Source organism: Cetorhinus maximus, chromosome 7 (genome assembly GCF_964194155.1).
Source record: "Cetorhinus maximus chromosome 7, sCetMax3.hap1.1, whole genome shotgun sequence".
Classification (NCBI taxonomy): Eukaryota; Metazoa; Chordata; class Chondrichthyes; order Lamniformes; family Cetorhinidae; genus Cetorhinus; species Cetorhinus maximus.
Window position 1 is genome coordinate 401623 of NC_135885.1, and position 12018 is coordinate 413640.

The 12018-nt window shown below is 49.9% G+C and overlaps 1 protein-coding gene across 2 annotated transcripts in view; it reads right to left on the bottom strand.

Moving 5' to 3' along the window:
* LOC144682521 (protocadherin-16-like) overlaps window positions 1-12018 on the bottom strand; it is a 357547-nt gene that overhangs the window by 57048 nt on the left and 288481 nt on the right. For both annotated transcript variants that reach the window (XR_013577065.1, XM_078544911.1), the window contains exon 15: window positions 11453-11664. Coding sequence is in view for 1 of the 2 variants with exons in the window: in XM_078544911.1 (XP_078401037.1) it covers window positions 11453-11664 (212 nt within the window). In the remaining variant the exon portion in view is untranslated. The remainder of the gene's footprint in view (window positions 1-11452; window positions 11665-12018) is intronic.

The window sequence follows — 12018 nt, forward strand, 5'->3', positions numbered from 1 at the left end:
TATCACCCTGAGAGAGAGGGGATTGAGAGACACCAGTTAGTGTACAGATGTCTCCCTGAGAGAGAAAGGGGGGACTGAGAGACACCAGACAGTGTACAGATATCACCCTGAGAGAGAGAGGACTGAGAGACACCAGTTAGTGTACAGATATCTTCCTGAGAGAGAGGGACTGAGAGACACCAGTCAATGTACAGGTATCTCCTTAAGAGAGAGGGGACTGAGAGACACCAGTCAGTGTACAGATATCTCCCTGAGAGAGAAAGGGACTGAGAGACACCAGTCAGTGTACAGGTATCTCCTTGAGAGAGAGAGGGACTGAGAGACACCAGTCAGTGGACAGATATCTCCCTGAGAGAGAGAGGGACTGAGAGACACCAGTCAGTGTACAGATATCTCCCTGAGAGAGAGGGACTGAGAGACACCAGTCAATGTACGGGTATCTACTTGAGAGAGAGTGACTGAGAGTCACCAGTCAGTGTACAGATATCTCCCTGAGAAAGAGATGGACTGAGAGACACCAGTCCACAGATATCTCCTGGAGAGACAGGGGACTGAGAGACACCAGTCAGTGTACAGATATCTCCCTGAGAGAGAAAGGGACTGAGAGACACCAGTCAGTGTACAGATATCTCCCTGAGAGAGAGGGACTGAGAGACACCAGTCAGTGTACAGATATCTCTCTGAGAGAGAGGGACTGAGAAACACCAGTCAGTGTACAGATATCTCCCAGAGAGAGAGGGACTGAGAGACACCAGTCAGTGTACAGATATCTCCCTGAGAGAGAGAGGGACTGAGAGACACCAGTCAGTGTACAGATATCTACCTGAGAGAGAGGGACTGAGAGACACCAGTCAATGTACGGGTATCTACTTGAGAGAGAGTGACTGAGAGTCACCAGTCAGTGTACAGATATCTCCCTGAGAAAGAGATGGACTGAGAGACACCAGTCAGTGTACAGATATCTCCTGGAGAGACAGGGGACTGAGAGACACCAGTCAGTGTACAGATATCTCCCTGAGAGAGAAAGGGACTGAGAGACACCAGTCAGTGTACAGATATCTCCCTGAGAGAGAGGGACTGAGAGACACCAGTCAGTGTACAGATATCTCTCTGAGAGAGAGGGACTGAGAAACACCAGTCAGTGTACAGATATCTCCCTGAGAGAGAGGGACTGAAAGACACCAGTCAGTTTACAGATATCTCCCTGAGAGAGAGAGAGACTGAGAGACACCAGTCAGTGTACAGATATCTCCCTGAGACAGAGAGGGAGGACTGAGAGACACCAGTCAGTGCACAGATATCACCCTGAGAGAGAGGGGATTGAGAGACACCAGTCAGTGTACAGATATCTCCCTGAGAGAGAGGGACTGAGAGATACCAGTCAGTGTACAGATATCTCCCTGAGAGGGACTGAGAGACACCAGTTAATGTACAGATATCACGCTGAGACAGAGGGGACTGAGAGATACCATCAGTGTACAGATATCTCCCTGAGAGAGAGGGACTGAGAGACGCCAGTCAGTGTACAGATATCTCCCTGAGAGAGAGAGGGGACTGAGAGTCACCAGTCAGTGTACAGATATCTCCCTCAGAGAGAGGGTCTGAGAGACACCAGTCAGTGTACAGATATCACCCTGAGAGAGAGAGGGACTGAGAGACACCAGTCAGTGTACAGATACCTCCCTGAGAGAGAGAGGATTGAGAGACACCAGTCAGTGTACAGGTATCTCCTTGAGAGGGAGGGACTGAGAGACACCAGTCAGTGTACAGATATCTCCCTGAGAGAGAGAGGACTGAGAGACACCAGTCAGTGTACAGGTATCTCCTTGAGAGAGAGGGACTGAGAGACACCAGTGTACAGATATCTCCCTGAGAGAGAGACGGACTGAGAGACACCAGTCAGTGCACAGGTATCTCCTTGAGAGAGAGGGACTGAGAGACACCAGTCAGTGTACAGATATCTCCTGGAGAGAGAGGGGACTGAGAGACACCAGTCAGTGCACAGGTATCTCCTTGAGAGAGAGGGACTGAGAGACACCAGTCAGTGTACAGATATCTCCTGGAGAGAGAGGGGACTGAGAGACACCAGTCAGTGTACAGATATCTCCCTGAGAGAGAGGGACTGAGAGACACCAGTCAGTGTACAGATATCTACCTGAGAGAGAGAGGGGACTGAGTCACCAGTCAGTGTACAGATATCTCCTTGAGAGACAGTGACTGAGAGACACCAGTCAGTGTACAGATATCTCCATGAGAGAGAGAGGGGACTGAGAGACGCCAGTCAGTGTACAGATATCTCCCTGAGAGAGAGACGGACTGAGAGACACCAGTCAGTGCACAGATATCTCCTTGAGAGAGAGTGACTGAGAGACACCAGTCAGTTTACAGATATCTCCCTGAGAGAGAGAGGGACTGAGAGACACTAGTCAGTGTACAGATATCTCCTTGAGAGAGAGAGGGACTAAGAGACACCAGTCAGTGTACAGATATCTCCCTGAGAGACAGAGGGAGGACTGAGAGACACCAGTCAGTGCACAGATATCTCCATGAGAGAGAGGGGACTGAGAGATACCAGTCAGTGTACAGATATCTCCGTGAGAGAGAGAGGGACTGAGACACACCTTCAGTGTACTGATATCTCCCTGAGAGAGAGATGGGGGACTGAGAGACACCTGTCAGTGTACAGATATCTCCCTGAGGGAGAGAGGGACTGAGAGACACCAGTCAATGTACAGATATCTCCCTGAGAGAGAGATGGGGGACTGAGAGACACCAGTCAGTGTACAGATATCTCCCTGAGAGAGAGGGCACTGAGAGACACCAGTCAGTGTACAGATATCTCCTTGAGAGAGAGGGACTGAGAGACACCAGTCAGTGTACAGATATCTCTCTGAGAGAGAGGTGACTGAGAGACACCAGTCAGTATACAGATATCTCGCTGAGAGAGAGGGACTGAGAGACACCAGTTAATGTACAGATTTCACCATGAGAGAGAGGGGACTGAGAGATACCAGTCAGTGTACAGATATCTCCCTGAGAGAGAGGGACGGAGAGACACCAGTCAGTGTACAGATATCTCTCTGAGAGAGTGGGGACTCAGAGACACCAGTCAGTGTACAGATATCACCCTGAGAGAGAGGGGATTGAGAGACACCAGTTAGTGTACAGATGTCTCCCTGAGAGAGAAAGGGGGGACTGAGAGACACCAGACAGTGTACAGATATCACCCTGAGAGAGAGAGGACTGAGAGACACCAGTTAGTGTACAGATATCTTCCTGAGAGAGAGGGACTGAGAGACACCAGTCAATGTACAGGTATCTCCTTAAGAGAGAGGGGACTGAGAGACACCAGTCAGTGTACAGATATCTCCCTGAGAGAGAAAGGGACTGAGAGACACCAGTCAGTGTACAGGTATCTCCTTGAGAGAGAGAGGGACTGAGAGACACCAGTCAGTGGACAGATATCTCCCTGAGAGAGAGAGGGACTGAGAGACACCAGTCAGTGTACAGATATCTCCCTGAGAGAGAGGGACTGAGAGACACCAGTCAATGTACGGGTATCTACTTGAGAGAGAGTGACTGAGAGTCACCAGTCAGTGTACAGATATCTCCCTGAGAAAGAGATGGACTGAGAGACACCAGTCCACAGATATCTCCTGGAGAGACAGGGGACTGAGAGACACCAGTCAGTGTACAGATATCTCCCTGAGAGAGAAAGGGACTGAGAGACACCAGTCAGTGTACAGATATCTCCCTGAGAGAGAGGGACTGAGAGACACCAGTCAGTGTACAGATATCTCTCTGAGAGAGAGGGACTGAGAAACACCAGTCAGTGTACAGATATCTCCCAGAGAGAGAGGGACTGAGAGACACCAGTCAGTGTACAGATATCTACCTGAGAGAGAGTGACTGAGAGACACCAGTCAGTGTACAGATATCTCCATGAGAGAGAGTGACTGAGAGACGCCAGTCAGTGTACAGATATCTCCTTGAGAGAGAGTGACTGAAAGACACCAGTCAGTTTACAGATATCTCCCTGAGAGAGAGAGAGACTGAGAGACACCAGTCAGTGTACAGATATCTCCCTGAGACAGAGAGGGAGGACTGAGAGACACCAGTCAGTGCACAGATATCACCCTGGGAGAGAGGGTACTGAGAGACACCAGTCAGTGTACAGATATCTCCCTGAGAGAGAGGGACTGAGAGATACCAGTCAGTGTACAGATATCTGCCTGAGAGAGAGGGACTGAGATACACCAGTTAATGTACAGATATCACCCTGAGAGAGAGGGGACTGAGAGATACCAGTCAGTGTACAGATATCTCCCTGAGAGAGAGGGACTGAGAGACGCCAGTCAGTGTACAGATATCTCCCTGAGAGAGAGAAGGGACTGAGAGTCACCAGTCAGCGTACAGATATCTCCCTGAGAGAGAGAGGGGACTGAGAGTCACCAGTCAGCGTACAGATATCTCCCTGAAAGAGAGAGGGGACTCATAGAAACCAGTCAGTGTACAGATATCGCCCTGAGAGAGAGGGGACTGAGAGGCACCAGTCAGTGTACAGATATCTCCCTCAGAGAGAGGGACTGAGAGACACCAGTCAGTGTACAGATATCTCCCTGAGAGAGAGGGGGCTGAGAGACACCAGTCTGTGCACAGATATCTCCATGAGAGAGAGGGACTGAGAGATGCCAGTCAGTGTGCAGATAACTGCCTGAGAGAGAGACGGACTGAGAGACACCAGTCAGTGTACAGATATCTCCTTGAGAGAGAGAGGGACTGAGAGACACCAGTCAGTGTACAGATATCTCCTTGAGAAAGAGGGACTGAGAGACACCAGTCAGTGTACAGATATCTCTCTGAGAGAGAGGGGACTCAGAGACACCAGTCAGTGTAAAGATATCTCACTGAGAGGGACTGAGAGACACCAGTTAATGTACAGATATCACGCTGAGACAGAGGGGACTGAGAGAAACCATCAGTGTACAGATATCTCCCTGACAGAGAGGGACTGAGAGACGCCAGTCAGTGGACAGATATCTCCCTGAGAGAGAGAGGGGACTGAGAGTCACCAGTCAGTGTACAGATATCTCCCTCAGAGAGAGGGTCTGAGAGACACCAGTCAGTGTACAGATATCACCCTGAGAGAGAGAGGGACTGAGAGACACCAGTCAGTGTACAGGTATCTCCTTGAGAGGGAGGGACTTAGAGACACCAGTCAGTGTACAGATATCTCCCTGAGAGAGAGAGGACTGAGAGACACCAGTCAGTGCACAGATATCTCCTTGAGAGAGAGTGACTGAGAGACACCAGTCAGTTTACAGATATCTCCCTGAGAGAGAGAGGGACTGAGAGACACTAGTCAGTGTACAGATATCTCCTTGAGAGAGAGAGGGACTAAGAGACACCAGTCAGTGTACAGATATCTCCCTGAGAGACAGAGGGAGGACTGAGAGACACCAGTCAGTGCACAGATATCTCCATGAGAGAGAGGGGACTGAGAGACACCAGTCAGTGCACAGATATCTCCATGAGAGAGAGGGGACTGAGAGATACCAGTCAGTGTACTGATATCTCCCTGAGAGAGAGGGAGCTGGGAGACACCAGTCAGTGTACAGATATCTCCCTGAGAGAGAGATGGGGGACTGAGAGACACCTGTCAGTGTACAGATATCTCCCTGAGGGAGAGAGGGACTGAGGGACACCAGTCAATGTACAGATATCTCCCTGAGAGAGAGATGGGGGACTGAGAGACACCAGTCAGTGTACAGATATCTCCCTGAGAGAGAGGGGACTGAGAGACACCAGTCAGTGTACAGATATCTCCCTGAGAGAGAGAGGGACTGAGAGACACCAGTCAGTGTACAGATATCTCCCTGAGAGAGAGGGACTGAGAGACACCAGTCAATGTACGGGTATCTCCTTGAGAGAGAGTGACTGAGAGTCACCAGTCAGTGTACAGATATCTCCCTGAGAAAGAGATGGACTGAGAGACACCAGTCAGTGTACAGGTATCTCCTTAAGAGAGAGGGGACTGAGAGACACCAGTCAGTGTACAGATATCTCCCTGAGAGAGAAAGGGACTGAGAGACACCAGTCAGTGTACAGATATCTCCCTGAGAGAGAGGGACTGAGAGACACCAGTTAATGTACAGATTTCACCATGAGAGAGAGGGGACTGAGAGATACCAGTCAGTGTACAGATATCTCCCTGAGAGAGAGAGGGGACTCAGAGGCACCAGTCAGTGTACAGATATCTCCCTGAGAGAGAGGGACGGAGAGACACCAGTCAGTGTACAGATATCTCTCTGAGAGAGAGGGGACTCAGAGACACCAGTCAGTGTACAGATATCACCCTGAGAGAGAGGGGACTGGGAGACACCAGTTAGTGTACAGATGTCTCCCTGAGAGAGAAAGGGGGGACTGAGAGACACCAGACAGTGTACAGATATCACCCTGAGAGAGAGAGGACTGAGAGACACCAGTTAGTGTACAGATATCTCCCTGAGAGAGAGGGACTGAGAGACACCAGTCAATGTACGGGTATCTCCTTGAGAGAGAGTGACTGAGAGTCACCAGTCAGTGTACAGATATCTCCCTGAGAAAGAGATGGACTGAGAGACACCAGTCAGTGTACAGGTATCTCCTTAAGAGAGAGGGGACTGAGAGACACCAGTCAGTGTACAGATATCTCCCTGAGAGAGAAAGGGACTGAGAGACACCAGTCAGTGTACAGGTATCTCCTTGAGAGAGAGAGGGACTGAGAGACACCAGTCAGTGGACAGATATCTCCTGGAGAGAGAGGGGACTGAGAGACACCAGTCAGTGTACAGATATCTCCCTGAGAGAGAGAGGGACTGAGAGACACCAGTCAGTGTACAGATATCTCCCTGAGAGAGAGGGACTGAGAGACACCAGTCAATGTACGGGTATCTCCTTGAGAGAGAGTGACTGAGAGTCACCAGTCAGTATACAGATATCTCCTGGAGAGAGAGGGGACTGAGAGACACCAGTCAGTGTACAGATATCTCCTGGAGAGAGAGGGGACTGAGAGACACCAGTCAGTGTACAGATATCTCCCTGAGAGAGAAAGGGACTGAGAGACACCAGTCAGTGTACAGGTATCTCCTTGAGAGAGAGAGGGACTGAGAGACACCAGTCAGTGTACAGATATCTCCATGAGAGAGAGTGACTCAGAGACGCCAGTCAGTGTACAGATATCTCCCTGAGAGAGAGACGGACTGAGAGACACCAGTCAGTTTACAGATATCTCCCTGAGAGAGAGAGGGGACTGAGTCACCAGTCAGTGTACAGATATCTCCTTGAGAGAGAGTGACTGAGAGACACCAGTCAGTGTACAGATATCTCCCTGAGAGAGAGACGGACTGAGAGACACCAGTCAGTGTACAGATATCTCCTTGAGAGAGAGTGACTGAAAGACACCAGTCAGTTTACAGATATCTCCCTGAGCGAGAGAGGGACTGAGAGACACCAGTCAGTGTACAGATATCTCCCTGAGACAGAGAGGGAGGACTGAGAGACACCAGGCAGTGCACAGATATCTCCATGAGAGAGAGGGGACTGAGAGACACCAGTCAGTGTAGAGATATCTTCCTGAGAGAGAGGGACTGAGAGACACCAGTCAGTGTACAGATATCTCCCTGAGAGAGAGGGACTGAGAGACACCAGTTAATGTACAGATTTCACCATGAGAGAGAGGGACTGAGAGATACCAGTCAGTGTACAGATATCTCCCTGAGAGAGAGGGACTGAGAGACGCCAGTCAGTGTACAGATATCTCCCTGAGAGAGAGAGGGGACTCAGAGACACCAGTCAGTGTACAGATATCACCCTGAGAGAGAGGGGACTGAGAGACACCAGTTAGTGTACAGATGTCTCCCTGAGAGAGAGTGACTGAGAGACACCAGTCAGTTTACAGATATCTCCCTGAGAGAGAGAGGGACTGAGAGACACTAGTCAGTGTACAGATATCTCCTTGAGAGAGAGAGGGACTAAGAGACACCAGTCAGTGTACAGATATCTCCCTGAGAGACAGAGGGAGGACTGAGAGACACCAGTCAGTGCACAGATATCTCCATGAGAGAGAGGGGACTGAGAGACACCAGTCAGTGCACAGATATCTCCATGAGAGAGAGGGGACTGAGAGATACCAGTCAGTGTACTGATATCTCCCTGAGAGAGAGGGAGCTGAGAGACACCAGTCAGTGTACAGATATCTCCCTGAGAGAGAGATGGGGGACTGAGAGACACCTGTCAGTGTACAGATATCTCCCTGAGGGAGAGAGGGACTGAGGGACACCAGTCAATGTACAGATATCTCCCTGAGAGAGAGATGGGGGACTGAGAGACACCAGTCAGTGTACAGTTATCTCCCTGAGAGAGAGGGGACTGAGAGACACCAGTCAGTGTACAGATATCTCCTTGAGAGAGAGGGACTGAGAGACACCAGTCAGTGTACAGATATCTCTCTGAGAGAGAGGGGACTGAGAGACACCAGTCAGTGTACAGATATCTCCCTGAGAGAGAGGGACTGAGAGACACCAGTTAATGTACAGATTTCACCATGAGAGAGAGGGGACTGAGAGATACCAGTCAGTGTACAGATATCTCCCTGAGAGAGAGGGACGGAGAGACACCAGTCAGTGTACAGATATCTCTCTGAGAGAGAGGGGACTCAGAGACACCAGTCAGTGTACAGATATCACCCTGAGAGAGAGGGGACTGAGAGACACCAGTTAGTGTACAGATGTCTCCCTGAGAGAGAAAGGGGGGACTGAGAGACACCAGACAGTGTACAGATATCACCCTGAGAGAGAGAGGACTGAGAGACACCAGTTAGTGTACAGATATCTCCCTGAGAGAGAGGGACTGAGAGACACCAGTCAATGTACGGGTATCTCCTTGAGAGAGAGTGACTGAGAGTCACCAGTCAGTGTACAGATATCTCCCTGAGAAAGAGATGGACTGAGAGACACCAGTCAGTGTACAGGTATCTCCTTAAGAGAGAGGGGACTGAGAGACACCAGTCAGTGTACAGATATCTCCCTGAGAGAGAAAGGGACTGAGAGACACCAGTCAGTGTACAGGTATCTCCTTGAGAGAGAGAGGGACTGAGAGACACCAGTCAGTGGACAGATATCTCCTGGAGAGAGAGGGGACTGAGAGACACCAGTCAGTGTACAGATATCTCCCTGAGAGAGAGAGGGACTGAGAGACACCAGTCAGTGTACAGATATCTCCCTGAGAGAGAGGGACTGAGAGACACCAGTCAATGTACGGGTATCTCCTTGAGAGAGAGTGACTGAGAGTCACCAGTCAGTGTACAGATATCTCCCTGAGAAAGAGATGGACTGAGAGACACCAGTCAGTGTACAGATATCTCCTGGAGAGAGAGGGGACTGAGAGACACCAGTCAGTGTACAGATATCTCCTGGAGAGAGAGGGGACTGAGAGACACCAGTCAGTGTACAGATATCTCCCTGAGAGAGAAAGGGACTGAGAGACACCAGTCAGTGTACAGGTATCTCCTTGAGAGAGAGAGGGACTGAGAGACACCAGTCAGTGGGCAGATATCTCCTGGAGAGAGAGTGACTGAGAGACGCCAGTCAGTGTACAGATATCTCCCTGAGAGAGAGACGGACTGAGAGACACCAGTCAGTTTACAGATATCTCCTTGAGAGAGAGGGACTGAGAGGCACCAGTCAGTGTACAGATATCTCTCTGAGAGAGAGGGGACTCAGAGACACCAGTCAGTGTACAGATATCTCACTGAGAGGGACTGAGAGGCACCAGTTAATGTACAGATATCACGCTGAGACAGAGGGGACTGAGAGATACCATCAGTGTACAGATATCTCCCTGACAGAGAGGGACTGAGAGACGCCAGTCAGTGTACAGATATCTCCCTGAGAGAGAGACGGACTGAGAGACACCAGTCAGTTTACAGATATCTCCCTGAGAGAGAGAGGGGACTGAGTCACCAGTCAGTGTACAGATATCTCCTTGAGAGAGAGTGACTGAGAGACACCAGTCAGTGTACAGATATCTCCCTGAGAGAGAGACGGACTGAGAGACACCAGTCAGTGTACAGATATCTCCTTGAGAGAGAGTGACTGAAAGACACCAGTCAGTTTACAGATATCTCCCTGAGAGAGAGAGGGACTGAGAGACACCAGTCAGTGTACAGATATCTCCCTGAGACAGAGAGGGAGGACTGAGAGACACCAGTCAGTGCACAGATATCTCCATGAGAGAGAGGGGACTGAGAGACACCAGTCAGTGTAGAGATATCTTCCTGAGAGAGAGGGACTGAGAGACACCAGTCAGTGTACAGATATCTCCCTGAGAGAGAGGGACTGAGAGACACCAGTTAATGTACAGATTTCACCATGAGAGAGAGGGACTGAGAGATACCAGTCAGTGTACAGATATCTCCCTGAGAGAGAGGGACTGAGAGACGCCAGTCAGTGTACAGATATCTCCCTGAGAGAGAGAGGGGACTCAGAGACACCAGTCAGTGTACAGATATCACCCTGAGAGAGAGGGGACTGAGAGACACCAGTTAGTGTACAGATGTCTCCCTGAGAGAGAAAGGGGGGACTGAGAGACACCAGTCAGTGTACAGGTATCACCCTGAGAGAGAGGGGACTGAGAGACACCAGTCAGTGTACAGATATCTCCCTGAGAGAGAGGGACTGAGAGACCCCAGTCAATGTACGGGTATCTCCTTGAGAGAGAGTGACTGAGAGTCACCAGTCAGTGTACAGATATCTCCCTGAGAGAGAAAGGGACTGAGAGACACCAGTCAGTGTACAGGTATCTCCTGGAGAGAGAGGGGACTGAGAGACACCAGTCAGTGTACAGATATCTCCCTGAGTGAGAGAGGGACTGAGAGACACCAGTCAGTGTACAGATATCTCCCTGAGAGAGAGGGACTGAGAGACACCAGTCAGTGTACAGATATCTCCCTGAGAGAGAGGGGACTGAGATACACCAGTCAGTGTACAGATATCTCCTGGAGAGAGAGGGGACTGAGAGACACCAGTCAGTGTACAGGTATCTCCTGGAGAGAGAGGGGACTGAGAGACACCAGTCAGTGTACAGATATCTACCTGAGAGAGAGGGGACTGAGATACACCAGTCAGTGTACAGATATCTCCCTGAGAGAGAAAGGGGGGACTCAGAGGTACTATTTGCTCTGCTAATATCTCCATCAGGGGGAAATCTGCCCATTGCCCAACTCTGAAGGTTATTTTGCATTTTAGTGTCCTGAGTTTGTAGGCATTTTCCATGATCACAGGCTGAGGTACAGGCTGCTATTTTTTGTGTGATATCTGGTTATGAACAGCTCGATAAGGGTAGACTGAGCTTGGGCAATGTTAAACAGTGTGGTGTCGAGAACAGATTTCCCTGTGGTACACGTATGTCCTACCTGCATGATGGGCGTGTTATAGCCTTGCGCTTCCCAGATAAAGGCCACGTAATTTTGCAGCTGAAAATGTGGCAAATTATCGTTGACATCATTGAGACTGAGGGTGACAGCAGTGAAAACGAAGGAGGAAGATGATTCTGCTTTGACCACCAGGCGTAACTTGGGGCTTTGTTCATAGTCCAGTCCTGATGAACTCTTCACTGAGATATCACCTGGGGAGAGTAAGGAACCTGTCACTCTCTGTGCACAAAACCCTGCTAGTCCCTTAGTTTGAATACAGTCTGGCAAATCACTGACAATTTATACATCTCATTAACATAGAAACATAGAAAATAGGAGCAGGAGTAGGCCTTTCGGCCTTTCGAGCCTGCTCTGCCATTCAATATGATCAGAGCTGATCCCCTATCTCAAGGTCGTTCTCCCGCTCTCTCCCCAAACCACTTGACTTTAGAGTCCAGAAATCTATCTATTCCTTTCTTAAATATATACAGTGACTTGGCCTCCATGGCCCTCTGTGGTAGAGAATTCCACAGTACTGACCCCTTGACAGTGCGGCACTCCCTCAG